Genomic DNA, 14,797 nt, shown 5'->3' on the forward strand with positions numbered 1-14,797 from the left:
ACCCCCGGGGTCTGGCATTAGGAGGTGGGACCTTTGGGAGGTGATTAGGTCATGAGGATGGAGCCCTCACAAATGGGATTGGTGCCCTTACAAAAGAGACCCAAGAGAGATCCCTGGCTCCTTCCGCCTGGTGAGGTTACAGCTAGAAGGCGCCATCTATGAACAAGGAAGCAGGTCCTCACCAGATGCTGCATCTGCCAGCACCTTGATCTTGGACTTCCCAGGATCCAGAACAGTGAGGAATAAATTTCTGTTGTTTGTAAGCCACCTAGTCTATGACATTTTGTTATAGCAGCCCAAACAGACTAGGACATGTCAGCAGCCTGGGAGGTCCCCAGGCGCAAGGACATGCCTGCGTCAGCTCTGGCCCAGAGCCCAGCCCAAGGCCAAGAAGGGGTTCCCTGGGGGTTTGTTGAGTGAATGGATGAAAGTGCTGTAACACTCTGGAGGGAGGGAGGCCGGCTGCTGCCTCGCTGTGTGACACAAGCCACGTCCCCTCCTCACTCTGTGCCTCAGTCTCCCCTTATGTGCAATGAGGAGACAGGACACCAGGCTCCATCAGCACTCTTACAGCCTGTCCCTCATCTTCCAAAAAGCCTCCAGGTCCACCTGAGCAGCTCCTGTGTGGTGAGCAGTGGGGGCATCTGATGCGTGTGCTGGGCGCTGCCACCACCCCCAGGACAAGGCCTGGGTGGTCTCGTCCAATGGCCTTTCTTTCTCCTTCCTTACCCCCCACCCTTCCTGCTGCCATTGTTTTCTTTCTCAGGGGTCTGTGAGGGCGGCTACCCCTGACGGTTCCTCTGCAGTGACCACTCCCACCACCAGCAGCCACGGCCCGTCCCCACACTCTGCCCCTGTGGTCACAGGAAGTGCTGTGCGTCCCAGAGCTGTCCTCATGAGCCTGGCCCAGGCCCAGGCTGTCAGTCATCCCCTCTTCCCAGGGCAGATGTCTGGCTCACAGCAGTGGGGACATGGAAAGATTGAGCCCAACTCCTCAGTCTGATGCCCTTAGACCCACTTCTTTAGGTCATTTATACCCCAGAGAGTGAATCCAAAGCTCTCACGACAGATGAACCAAGACAAGTTGCTCCTGGGGGCGGGGAGGGAGGCTTGGGTCCTGGCTTCCGTCCTACCTGATCTGCCACACCAGCTGCAGTGCCGTTACTGAGCAGAGAAAAGGTTTCCAATTCCTGCCAGAGATTGGAGAGAGGTGGGAAGAGATGAAGATTCTGGAAAGATGCTCTGGGTCCCATCAGCCAGGGCAGCAGAGGGGCCCCAACACAGGCAGCCGGGGTCTGTGGGGCCCTCTGAGGCTCCCTGCCCCAGGCCTGCCGGGATCACTCGCTCTGTCTCTCTGGGTCAGATTTGGGGGTTCTCTTCCTGCAACCACGACCTTGGGCAGAGGACTTCCACGCACACACTCCTCCTGTGTGCTAGGCACTGTGCCAGCCGCTGTCTCAAACATCTTCTCATTTTGATCCTCCCATGAACCCTCTGGGGTGGCATAATTATCCCCATGTTCCAGATGTGGAAACCAAGGTGGAGAGAGAAGAACTGACTTGTTCAAGGTCACGGTAGGGACTTTACAGCCATACGCTTTCTTACGTGTGGCTTCCTGGCACACAGTAGGTGCCAAACGAATATATGTGGATCCGAATAAGCCAAACAGACACCAACATTTCAAATATGCATCACACAGGGGTTATTTGAGAACATAGGCTGGAGGACACCCGTGTCAACTCAGGCCATCTCTGGGATGTTGAAGTTGGCAGGGGAGGGAGAGGGTTTTAACAGCTGGTGTCTAAGGTGAGCTGGAAGCTTTGGCTGTTCTTTCCTTTTCCAAAAGGTTCTGGAAGTCGTTCCAGGGCTTTCAGCCAACAAGGAGGGAAGATCACCTGTCGTCACTGCCCTCTGTCCTGGCCTGGCCCTGGCCACCCTCACCCACTTCTCCCAAAGTCACCTGGTCCCCCTCTGCAGCTCTCCCCATCTCCACCCCCGCCCACTCCCCAGCACCCAGAGACCACCTACCTGGGGCCTCTTATATGCCTTCCGAACTCGCAGCCCAAGCTTCTGAGCCAGCTCCTGACCAAGCTGAGTTACACTTTCATCCTGGGAAGGAAAGACACAGGGTGGAGCGGGTTAGTCTGCCCCGGCGCACGAAGCTGTGCTCCTGAGACCTCGTGCAGCCCTGCAAGGGGGCTGCTGTTACCCTGTGTGACAGACAAGGAAGCAAGGCCCGGGAGTGGACACTGGCTGCCCGAGTCACACAGCTAGTGCGTGGTGAGGCTGGGACCAGGAACCCAGGCTTCTGCTTTTCCTCTTACTGTGGGGAGGGGAAAGGAATAATTTTTATTTTTTATTTTAATAATATCTGTGTATTTCCATAATTGAGCAAGTAAAAGAGTCCCTGTAGAGGCTGAAATCTTACAGAGAAAGCAAGTGCTCCCCTGGAGCACGCCCACCTCACCCTAGGCTCCTCCCCAGAGGGAGCACGCCCTGTAGGTCTGACCTGTTTCCCTACAGATCTTCTCTAGAAATTTACATACACGCATAAGGAACTATAAAGGATGCTTAGTTTTGCTTTGTGGGATTTTCTTTCTTTTTTTACATAAGTGGGATCATATTATACTTACTGTTCTTATTGCTTCTTTCACCAAACAGTGTCTTGGAACTCTTTGCAAATGAGGACACAAGGATCGTGCACAGGCCCCAAGAGCGAGGACGTGTGAAGCTTCAAACGTGCCTGGCTCCACTTAGTGCTCAGTAACAGCACCAGCATCCCTTCCTCCCTCCAAGACTGTATTACTGTACGTGTGTTACGGGCCAGGTACAAGCTAGGGGCCAGGGACACCACAGTCACAGGGTAGATGGGGCCAGGCCTCATGGAGGCTCCAGTCCAGTGGGGGAGACCAATCAGTACATAAAGAAACGGTGACTGTGGTCTGGGCTGCAAACAGACAACGGGGATGCTGTGACATCCTGTGCATTTGTCCACCTCCCTACCTCACTGCTGAGCTCCAGGAGCCCGGGGCCGCAGTCTGAGTCACCTATGGTCCCAGTGCCCAGTATGGAGCAGATCTCAGTCAGTATTTGCCCACAAAGACTGGAAAGTGGGGGAATTCCCCAACTCAGAGTCAGAAGTCCTCATGTGGTACTTTCCTCGGGAGAGTTACCAGCCCTCGCTGGGCCCCAGCTTCCTCCCCTGTATAGCAGGGTATAAACCGCCCTGCCTCCAATGAGTGGGTAGCCATGAGACCTGGATGGATGTGGACCTGCTGTGAAGGCAGGAAAATGCTGTATGGATCAGGGACTACTGTCATAAGGAAGGCTCTCAACTGTGAACTAAACTGAATTGGAGAAGCAAGAATAATAAACAAAATGTATAACAACTGTGAACGTTTTCTGAACACTTACTGTGTCTGGCTATTGTGCCGACTGCCTTATATGATTTTCTGATTCCATCCTCAACACAGCCCTATGATGCATTGTATGTTATCATTCCCATTTTACAGGGGTGCATTTTACAGTGGGCCCACCTGGGCCCACTCCTGGGCCAAACCCAGGCCAGCTCTCTGATGCCAACATCCTTGACCACTGTGCACACAGCCTCCCCTCTGCTCGCCCACCCAAATCCTTCTTGCTTCTTCTAGCCCCCCTCAAGCCCCACCTCCTCCAGGGAGCCCTTCAGGATCCTGACCACTTCTGAGCCCTCTCTGCCCTTCCTGGGCAGAATTTACCCTTCTCTGAGCCCTTTCACACCCATATTTCAGGGATAAAGTAGTAAGGGCACTTTATAGACATGAAACTGATGAGCAGAGAGGGGAAATGCTTTGTCCAAGGTCACGTGGGGGGCCAGTGGTAGAGCCAGGCCTAGACCTCAGGGCTGTTTCCATTTGTCTCCTAGTGGACTGTGGATTCCTGAAAGGCACAGATCCGGGCACTAAATACTTGTTAAGTAGATGAATAAATCGGGGGCGGGGGCCAGTTATGTGTGAGCTGGGACAAGCAAGGCTCTCTATGGGTCATTTCCCATTGTCTCTTCCCCACCTAGTGACAGCCTGGACATCAGGACCCTGGCACACATGGCACTCCTTTTAGCCCTCACTGTAACCCCATACTCTCAGAGTGCAGAGGTTCAGAGTGCCGACACCAGAATCAGACTTCTTGGATACAAAGCTTAGCTCTGCCGCTAAGTTCCTTTCTCTCTGCGCCTCCCTCTCCTCATCTTTAAAATGGGGATAGGTCCGGCCCCATGGCTTAGTGGTTAAGTGCGCGCACTCCGCTACTGGCGGCCCGGGTTCGGATCTGGGCGCGCACCGATGCACTGCTTCTCCGGCCATGCTGGGGCCACGTCCCACATACAGCAACTAGAAGGATGTGCAACTATGACATACAACTATCTACTGGGGCTTTGGGGAAGAAAAAAAGGAGGAGGATTGGCAATAGATGTTAGCTCAGAGCCAGTCTTCCTCAGCAAAAAGAGGAGGATTAGCACAGATGTTAGCTCAGGGCTGATCTTCCTCAAAAAAAAAAACAAAACAATAATAATAATAATAATAAAATGGGGATAATAAGAAAATCTACTTCAAAGGGTTGTTGCAAGAGTTACACACACATAATGGGGCCGGCCCCGTGGCTTAGCGGTTAAGTGTGCGTGCTCCACTACTGGCAGCCCGGGTTCGGATCCCGGGTGCGCACCGACACACCACTTCTCCAGCCATGCTGAGGCCGCGTCCCACATACAGCAACTAGAAGGATGTGCAACTATGACGTACAACTATCTACTGGGGCTTGGGGTGGGGGGGAGTTTAAAAAAAAATATACACACAATGTATTTTCAGCAACGCCTGGCACACAATCAGAGCTCAGTGTTAATATCAGTATCTGCAACTCCATGTCACACTGAGGCTCAGAGAGACGTGGTGGCTTGGCCCAATGAGGGCCAGATCAGAGGGCCTGGAGCCTGGACTTGGAGCCGGGCCCCTTGGGTGGACACAGAGCCGCACTCACGTGGGGCAGGGCAAGGGAGCACCGGCTGCTGCACTCGTAGGCCTCCTTGTGGCGTCCCAGCTCGTTGAGGGCGCGTGCCTTGCGGAACAGCGCCCGGATGTTCTCGCCGTCCAGGCCCAGCGCCTTCTCGCTGTCCTCCAGCGCCTTTTCATACAGGCCCTGACAGAGAGGAACAGGTGGCTCTCCAGTCAGTGCCTGTTCCCCTCCCTCCCCTAGGCCTCCTGCCCCCACCAAGACTGAAGCTAGCCTCCCTTCCCTGCAGCGATAGAGGATGCTGGAGGACCGGCGTCAGGGAGGAGGCTCGTGAGTCTGGTGTTCAGACTCTGGTCCAGGGCTTCCATGCGTGCCGCTGAAGGGGCTGCCAATGGACACTGGAAGCCACTGGAGGCGAGGCGCCTTCAAATTCTAGAGTGATGAGCCTGGTCACTCAGCACATCTACTTCCATATCTGCCTTTACTTCAGAATATCATGGATTGAGAGTAATAAAGGCACCTCTGAGAAGAAGTGAAATCATGAAGGCAGCTCAGCGTACAAAGCAGAGTGTGAACAGGCATCTGGCAGACTTGTTTATCCAGAACAGTCCACTCTGGATTGCAGAGGTGTTACTAGAGCCTCTGCAGAGCCCACAGCAGAGCCTCCCACAGGATCTGGTGAATGACTGAGTCAGGGAGCAAGCAGGACAGGGAAGGGGAGGAGGCTGGAGCTTGAAGGAGGAGAGAAGGAGGAGGTGACTGAAGGCTAGAGAAAGCAGCAGGCGGCTGAGGGTGTGAAAGGAGGGGAGGAGCCCAGGAGGGAGCAGGAGAGGTCAGAGGTTTGCAGAGAGAGGCTATGGATGATGAGGGTAGCAGTTCTCAGCCCTGACTGTCCACAGACTCCTGCCAATGCCACGCCATACCCAGATTCTGACTGATTCATCTGGGGTAAGACGTAGGCACCAGTACCATTAAAAAAAATTTTTTTATTAAGTCTTAGTACTTCAAAAGCTCTCCCAGTGAGTCCGTTGTGCAGCTGGGGTTGAGAGCCGTGGAAGTGGACGGTGAGATTCAGACAGGAGGTGGTGGAGGAGGCGGCCCTGCAGAGGCTCGCTGGGCTACGGGCTTGGTAGCTGGGCATCTGGGGGAAGCGGTGATCAGGGCAGAGGTGGAGGAGTGGAAAGGAGGGCACCAGGCTCACCATGGTGAAGTAGCAGGCAGCCCTGTTGACATGCAGCTTGCACAGCAGCTCCTGGGGCAGAGCCACCTGGTCAGAGGCAGCGTAGTCAGCCACGTTCAGCCCCTCCATGTACTGCACCAGGGCCTGCTTGTAGTCCTTCTCTCGGAACAGGTCATTGCCTTCAGCGAACAGGTTCTGCACCAGCTTGAGCAGAAAGGCCTGCCAGGAGGCAGGAGGCAGAGGGGGCTCAGGGGGCCTTCTCTATCCAGCTCCAGCCCTGGCACCCAGCCCCCGCTCTCCCTTTTCTGGACACCCCTGCCCTTCGCCTTCCCCCAGTCCCGCAGCTGACACTCACCTCATATTCTTCTTGCTTTAGGGGTAGCGTCGACCTAGCAGGAAAAGGAGAGGGATACAAGGTCTGGGTGAACCCAGGGGTCCCCGCCTCATGGAGGCCCCAGGAGCCAGAGCCACACGCCAGAGATCATGCCAGGAGTGTGCTCCTCCAGCTCAGACTTCAGACGTCACCTTGTGGATCGGGGTGAGGGGACAGCAGTGTTTTCTCCCTAAATCAACACCGCACTGGCCTTCCGTTTCTGATGCAAGGCTGGAGGAAGGCCTTGCGGCTGCCCCAGGGCCTAGCAGCTAGGCTTCCCCAGGTGCAGACGCTGAGAAAGAGCAGACCAGCTCCAGCTCCAGCCAGCTGTCCTCTGCCTAAGAAGCCAGGCCCCTGGGAATGACCATGCACTACCAACCAAACCTGCAACTGCAGGCCCACAGGCGGCACCAAAAGGCCACCTCAGGTCGCCATAGCTTGGGAGTCTCTGCCCTTCTTCCGACCCCTCCTGCAAAACACACATGACCCCAGCCAATACCAGGTATACTCAGAGCCTGTCAACCCCTCACGCCAGACTCAACAAATTAGGGGGGTCTTGGGCACCCTCTCCTCTCCTGTGGCCAAAAAAAATGCCAGCTCAGTATGGAAGAAAGTGTCAGCTCAGGAGAACTGAGGCATATCTGTCAGGCTGAATGGCTGAGCTGGAAGGGAAGCTGGGGTTTGTCTCTCAGTCCCTCATGTCACCGAGGGGAAAAGAGACACTCAGAAAAGGGCAGTGGCTTGCCCAGGGTCACACAGCAGGTCATCGTCAGAGCCAGGGCCAGAGTGCAGGCCTGGAGCTCTTTCCATTGCCCAGAGCCTCCGCTATACCTGGGCAAGAAGGAGCAGCCTGAGTGAGTGAGTGAGAAGAGATGAGAGAGGAGATGCTAGAGATCCCCTGTGTGTGGGCAGGAGGTGGCCCTGACTGTGACACCGGGGCTCACCAGCCCACCCTCCCACTTGCCTCCCCACTGTCAGAGACCAGGGTGCATCCCTCCTTCCCCGCACTGCCCCAGCCCAGGCCCCATCACTGTCCTCCTAACTGGTCTCCTACCTCCAGCCGCTCCCCTCCCAGCAGCAGCTTCATCTTCAATAGGTCACACCCTGTCCTAAAGGTCACCTCATCCTGGTGTTTACGGCCCTTCACAAGGCAGCACCAACCCACCTGTCCAAATCACTTCATGGCTCCTACAGTGCTCTGTGCCCAGAGGTGCCTAATAAATGTCTGCTAAGCACATCAAGTATGCACAGGAGAAAACAGCAGTTTTGTAAGGAGGTCCTACCGTGTTATCCTGCAAAGCGGTCCTTTAGGAGGCCAACATACAGGTTCCCAGGAGGCTGTCCTATTGCTAAACCTTCTCAGAAGTCCCCTTTGGAAAGGGGAAGGGAGGACACAGAGCTAACATGCACCCCAATCACTGCCCTGGCCCGGGCCTGTTAACCCTCACAACGTCTCTGTGAGGGAAGTGGCATTATCTCCATTTCACAGGCACAGAGACTACCCAGGAAGTGGGGGAGCCAGCATGGGGATCAGGTCTGCAGGGCTCAGAGGTCCAGCTCCACAGAAATCAGTGACTTAATTGAAACACAGAATTATTATGCAAGACAGTGTTCTCCAGGTTCACCTTGTTCACCAGACAGGCCTCTGAATAAAATATGAGCACTTCCCCAAGATCAAACCTCTCCCCCAAATGGAAGAAGACTGGCCCCCAGTGAAGAGTGAGGAGGGGGCCACAGCTCTGACGGCCATTCCCGGGCCAGGAAGAGGACTGCGTTCCCAGTTGAGGAAGGAGAGAGAGTGTGCTGTACGAATATAAACTTGAGCTCCGTGAAAGCAATGGGACACTGCGTGTGTGTAAAGGCACCCAGTTTGTGGTGACAATGTGGGTGAGACAAGCAGCTCATGTTTTATAGGTCTGCATGAGAGACCAAAACTGGGGAGCATACGAGGGTATGTAGATGCAAATCCCAGTTTTGTGGGGAATCCTATTTAAGAAAAAGAGCACAAAATGAGAAACACAGAATTGCTAGGGAGGCTTCTAGGGCTTCGGAAGGGCAAGTGAGGGGCCCTGAAGCTTACACTTCATTAATGTCATGATAAATACGCCTCTGAGGATCTATTTAGGAGACATAAAAGAAAAAAGTTAGTAAAAATATTTTGTGTGCAAAGAAGAAAATGAAAAGATGAACATGCACGTGGGTACCAGGGGGCACACAATGGAAAGAAATGTAGGTTCTGGAGTCAGGCAGACCTGGGTTAAAACCCTATCACTTAATAACTGACTTTAAACAAGTTTCCGAACCTCTCTGAACCTTAGCTTTCTCAACTGCAAGATGGAGATAAGACCACTACTTTACTGGGCTGTTGTGAAGATTAAAAAGACGATGGATGTGGGGCCAGGCTGGTGGCGTAGTGGTTAATCACATGCTCTGCTTCAGCGGTCCAGGGTTTGCGGGTTTGGATCCCAGGTGCGGACCTAGGCACTGCTCATCAGGCCATGCTGTGGCAGCATCCCATATATAAAAGTGGAGGAAGATGGGCAGAGATGTTAGCTCAGGGCCAATCTTCCTCACAAAAAAAAAAAAAAAAGATGATGGGTGTGAAGGGCCCAGTACAGAGACTGAAAGATGTGCTCAATGAGCAAGGACTACTGATTTATTATAAGATGTGCACAGACAAGCAAGAGAATTACCAGGGAGTGTATGAGCATACGTGGCGGGTGAGGGTAAAATGCTACACTGGACAAGACGGAAGGGCAACCAGGCTCAGGGAGTGTGTGTGCATGTGGGGTTCACGGCTTACGTGTGGGGTTCACAGATCCACCCCCTTGGCCCCTGCTATGCCAGCTCCTTCCCACCTCCTCAGTCCCCAACACACGCCTGAAGAGCAAAGGCTCAGGAAGCAAGAAAAGGGAGAGCTGGAGAGAGCCCATGTGCTTCGGGCGGAGGACCCACCACCACCCGGCCAGCCCTACCACACACTCACTGAATGAACTGCAGCCCCTTCTCGATGTCCGCCTTCCGTCTCTGCCTCTCCATCAGTCTCTGGGGGCGAGAACACAGCTCATCAGTCAGGCAGCAGGGGCCAGTCACCGTCCACTCCCCCCACCCCCCATTCCACCATGTGCTCTCTCACTCCCGCTCTCAACCCATTTATCTGGGGCAGAAGGGAGTCACTGAGGACAGTGAACTGTCTCAGGGTCTACAAAGACCGTCAGAACCATGCCACGTGCTCCTGCCCTCCATGCCACGTCCCACTGGACTCCGAGTTTGTACAGTGCCCTTGATGGGCAAGGGGCTGCATGGGGGCCCCCTGCCCTTTCTTACACATCGCTTGGGTTGCGATACTGCACAGGACACCCTCAAGTTCAAGGAAAAGACCTTGTTTTACCACCAAACTCAGTCCGGGAAAAGAGCTACAGAAAATGCAAAATGATGCCAATGATGATGGCTACAATGTAGCACCAGGCACTGGGCCAGGCACTTTGTATAAGCATCTTACTGCATCTTTCAGCAATGCCACGAGGCAGGTGTCATTTTTTCCCCATTTTACCCAGGAGAAAACTGAAGCTCTGAGAGTACCATCAGATTTGAACCCAGGGCACGCTCCTTTCACACCCCTCAGCTACCCCTCTGCACAGCCCTATGTGCACCATCTCATTGGAACTCCACCACAGCGAGGTGTAGGGAATTCCTCATACTACAGATGAGGAAGACTGAGGCTCAGTGAGGCTAAGTACTGGCCTGAAGTTGCACAGCAAGTGACTGGTAATGAAAGCGTGCAGGGGACCTGCTCGAGAGATGAAGGGAGTGAAAGCTGAAGGTGAGGGTGCTTAAGGAGAAGGGAGGATCCGGCAGAGCCGTTAGGGGTCTGGTACCTCTAGGGTAAGCCCCCCGCTGGCCGGGAGCTCATGGCCAGATCCAAACAGCCCCCCTGGCTTCCCCTCCATGCCACCACACACGGACTGGAAGGCCCACTGCACGTCAGCTTGTCCTACCAGTTAGCAGCCCAGGGCCTTTCCCTGGGTCAGAACCGAGCCTGGGGCTGAGCACTGTCTGTCCTGGCCACTCATGAGCCCTTTCCAGCCTCTGCCCTGCAGTGTGGCCCCCATTCCCTTCCCATCAAATGATTACTGCGAGAGGACTGTGGGCAAGGCCCAGAAGGTGGGATGGCCCCTGCCTGGGGCTGCAGGACAGGCCCTCCTGCCTTGTACTCGGCTCCCACACAGCATCAGCAGACGGCTGGGACGTGGACACAGGGAGTGGATCCTCACTGCCTTGCTGGCACCAAGAAGTAAAAAGGTGTAAAAAACACTCAACTACTTTGGGAAGGGAGCAAGTGTACAAAATTCATACCTTCTAAAAATTCTTTACTTTCTTGTTCTTTACTTCCATCTGTGCCCAAGCACCTTATCCTCACAACGACCCTGTAAAGTAAGTGGGGCAGGGGTCACTAACTCCACTGTGCACATGAGGAAAGTGAGGCACAAAGATGTGAAGTCTCTTTCCCAAGGTCACTGACCAGTGAGTGGGCAAGCAGGGTTGGAACCCAGCTCTGTCAGACCAAAGGCCAGGTCCTTTGTCACCCGCTGAGCTGTGAGACGCCCTGTGGCCGGGGCAGGCCACTTTGCACCTCACTTTCCTCATTTGTGCAGCATGTCAACTAACTAGCCTCCCCTGGCAAGGTGGCTGGGCGGCTCCAAGGAGATAAGAGCGTGGGGGCAAGGAGCTCAGTTCACGGGACTCTCCCTCCTCTCGCTTGTCCTTCCCAGGGGGGCGAGGCCACACCGAGTCTTCAGGCTCCCAGAACAGTGCTCTTCATGCCAAATCCTCACCTCGAGCAGGGCATTGACAAGTGTCGACTACATGTCTGCTTGCCCTGCCAGGGCCTTGGGTCTGGGCTCTGCACTCAGAAAGACCTGGGTGCGAATGCCAGCATTTGCTGTGTGACTTTGGGCCTTGGTCTCCTGATGGGGAAAACAGGGCTGATGGCAGGTCCTGCCACATTGACTGTCATGAGGGTTCAGGAGACGACATGCGCAGAGCACCTGGCGTAGAGCAACAGTCCAACAACCTGGAAATAGTATCATCCAAACACTGCTGTTCCCTCTTGAAAAAAACTCTGTGAGTGTTTCCTGGGGTGGACACAACTGCTATGATCTGCTCCCCCGCAGGATGCAGGCAGTGACGGCCCGGGGCCGCCTGCACCTTGCCGAGCAGGCCTCTTGGTGGGTCTCTCCGTCCTCAGCTTCCCTGTCTGAGAAACAAGCTCTCATCATCCTCACGCCCACCCTACTCCAGGCCTCCAGCCAGAACAGGCTGCTGGGGGATTCCTGCCTCCTGGCCTTTGCCCTCTGGTTCCTTCTACCTATGCAGCCACACTCTTCTCCCTTCCTGCGAACGAAACTCCACCCCTCCTTCAAAGCCGAGCTCCTCCACGGAGCCGCTCCAGACCCCTTCAACAAGACCACCATACACTCAGTCATCCCGTCTCCCAGGAGCCACAGATGGGTCAGACCCAGTCCCTGCCCTGGAAGAGAGGATCATCTGGAGGGGAGGCAAGGGTGCGCCAACCCCCACAGTGTGGCCCAACTCTGGCAGGGGAGCTGTGGCAAGGGAGAAGGCCCCCACGCGCCTGGACAGCAGCACCACAGGGCATGGCCCTGGTCATGGCCACCGAGCCCTGCCACTTCTACCTGAGTCACAATCCAGTCTCCGCTCCTCCCCACTGCTGGGGTGTTTCCTGCCCCCAGAAGAGTGGACCAGCCTCCTCATGCCCCCCCACCTCCTTGAGGCCATCATGGGGGTCTTTCAAACCCACAAATTGGACCCTGTCCTCCCCTGCACAGAGCCTCTGATGACTCTCTTTACCTTCAGCTGATCACAATTGCCCCACAGCAGCTCACGCCACATGGGAGCCACTGCCCTGTCACCCTCTCAGAGCCCTGCTCAGGCCATAGTTCTCTCAGAAAACCATAGCGGTCAGAGGGCAACGTTTCAGTCAGCTCTCAGCCCTGATGTCTGAGCAGACTTAACAGAAACAAACACGGCCATAACCATCCCAAGGGGTCACGCCCAAGAAGGCTGAATCCACTGCCAAGGAAGAAAGATTCTCTCTCCAGGCGGTATGAAGGCTCCTCACACAGCCTGGCGAGAAGCCACCTCTCCGAGCACCAAACACCCAAAGCAGCAGGGTGGCCGTGCGCATGGGCTCTGGAGAAGGTTCGAACCCTGAGCAGGTTACTCTGCTTCCCTGAGGTGCAGTTTCCTGTTGTGCACACAGAGATTACAGATAGCGCCCACAGACAGGATTAATACATAGGAGGCACTCATTTGAGGGCTGGTACATAGCAGGTGTACCTGACAAATGGTGGCTATCACATCAGAATTCCTATGCTGGGCATTCAAGACATGTGCCATAAGCCCATTATATGCAGATGAGAAGGCCAGGGTGCCCACCCCACCCATGCCTCACAGCTGGTTAGAGACATGGAAAGATATCCCAGAGGCTCCATCCCAAACCAGAGTTCTGTGGTGAACACAGGTGGGGTGAGGCACAAAGAGGGTGGAAGCTCCTCGAAGGGGGCGACATTTGAATTGAGCTTTGAAGGTTGAGTAGGAGATGGCTCCTCGGTGTCAGGAAGAGGAGGCCTTCTGGCGGGCTGCACGTGATGGTTTATGAAATCACTGTCATCCCCCACAGTTTATCCACTCCCGACTGATGACCCCAGGGGCTGGGCTGTGCTGGGACCGCATTCGAGACAGGAGGTAAGTGAGGCTCCGAGAGGTCACAAGGCCTGCAGCCAGCAAGTGGGAGCCAGGCCTGGAACTACTGACCAGGTCAGTAAAGAGCTGCTGCTCTCCCCGGTCAAAGGCGTGGTTGAGGCGGAACCAGCCGGCACCTGTGTGCACCCAGGCACCTGAGCTGAGCTTGGTGTTCGCGAATGCTTGTGCCCCAGAGAGGGCAGATGTCCCTGTGGGGTGATTTGGGAGAAGGCTCCTGTACAAAAGTACTATGCTTCTCCTAATTTCCTGTCCCAGGGTCTATATATTGACCACTCTAGAGTCATTCCATTGAATGTAAAGGCCCCAGGCCAGAGCTGGCAAATAGATTTCATCTCACACAGCAACACTGCCAGGCAGATGGGGGCTGGTCAGAGCCATCCTGAGGAGCTGAGCACTAGAGGGGCTTTAAAGAAAGAGTGCCCCCATACGCGAGATCGGCCATGAACAAGGGGTGTCCAGTGGTGGCACAGATGCCTTGGGCCTTCAGACCCCCTTCCCACCCCCGTGAGAGTAAACTATTGCTAAAATTCATGGTAATACAAAGTAACACCAAGTCAGAGGCCCAGGTCTTACTGGGGCCCAGGATGCAGGCCCCTCCTTTGGCAAGATTTTCTGACTCCCTCAAACCACACTGGTGAGTTAGTCTCCTCTGTGCCAAGTGCAAAGACAGACCTGGACAGGGAGGATTTAATTCAGCTCAACCAACATTTATGACCTTCCTGCTTGGTGCCAGGCTGGGCATGGGGCGGGGGAAGATACAGAATAGAGCACTCAGGCCTGGCCCTGCCCTCCTAGAACTCCTGGTCCAGAGGGAGGGAAAGACAGGTGAGCTGACAGGAGCCACCCGCTGCAGTGCAGGCTAGCTGTGGGTGCAAGGCGCCTGGGAATCAAGAGGAAGGAGAGGGGCATCCACGGGAGGAGGCCAGGGAAGGATCTGCAGGAGGTGGTCCTTGAGCTGGATGTGAAGGAGAAGGACCAGTTTCTTGGGTAGATTGGGAGAAGAGGGACATTCCTGACAGGACACCTGCCCAAAAGCATGTGCACTGAGCCTGGTCTGTACCCCTTAATTTCCTGTGGCACCCCACAATCTGCACAGCCATGAGGATGGGAAGCCCAGGCCCACTCCCCTCCAGGGCTGCAAACAGGGGTCGGCCAGTAGGCCTGGCCCTCAACTAGCAGAAAGCCAGAGGGTCAGGTGGCAGTAGGGGAAGGAAACCCACATTTCCTGGGCGCCTGCCATGCACCAGGTACCGTGCTCACCTACCCCCAATTGAGGGGCCTTTTGCTGGCAACTCCAGTGGTCCCTGCTGAGGACAGGAGTGGCAGAGACCACTCCCAAGAGCTGCGTGGTCTGGCTCTACGTCTGGCTTTGCCCAACCATGCCCATCACAGAAAGCAAACTACTGAGCACCTGCTAAGTGCCAGACCCCCAGATGGAGGGGCACACTGCTTGGAAGAAGAAACCACAGAGGCTG

The 14,797-nt window shown here is 55.1% G+C and overlaps 1 protein-coding gene across 5 annotated transcripts in view; it reads right to left on the reverse strand.

Moving 5' to 3' along the window:
* Window positions 1-14,797, reverse strand: part of ZC3H7B (zinc finger CCCH-type containing 7B) — a 55,679-nt gene that overhangs the window by 24,589 nt on the left and 16,293 nt on the right. For 4 of the 5 annotated variants that reach the window (XM_058568268.1, XM_058568267.1, XM_058568266.1 and 1 more), the window contains 6 exons: window positions 9,523-9,581; window positions 6,519-6,552; window positions 6,185-6,382; window positions 5,011-5,169; window positions 2,029-2,109; window positions 1,134-1,190 (listed from right to left, as the gene is read on the reverse strand). In XM_058568268.1, the coding sequence (XP_058424251.1) occupies window positions 1,134-1,190; window positions 2,029-2,109; window positions 5,011-5,169; window positions 6,185-6,382; window positions 6,519-6,552; window positions 9,523-9,575 (582 nt within the window). In that variant the 5' untranslated portion in view covers window positions 9,576-9,581. Of the gene's footprint in view, window positions 1-182; window positions 349-1,133; window positions 1,191-2,028; window positions 2,110-5,010; window positions 5,170-6,184; window positions 6,383-6,518; window positions 6,553-9,522; window positions 9,582-14,797 lie in introns of those variants that run through there. The other variant, XM_058568270.1, reaches the window with a different exon arrangement.

Source organism: Diceros bicornis, chromosome 25 (assembly GCF_020826845.1).
Source record: "Diceros bicornis minor isolate mBicDic1 chromosome 25, mDicBic1.mat.cur, whole genome shotgun sequence".
Taxonomy (NCBI): domain Eukaryota; kingdom Metazoa; phylum Chordata; class Mammalia; order Perissodactyla; family Rhinocerotidae; genus Diceros; species Diceros bicornis.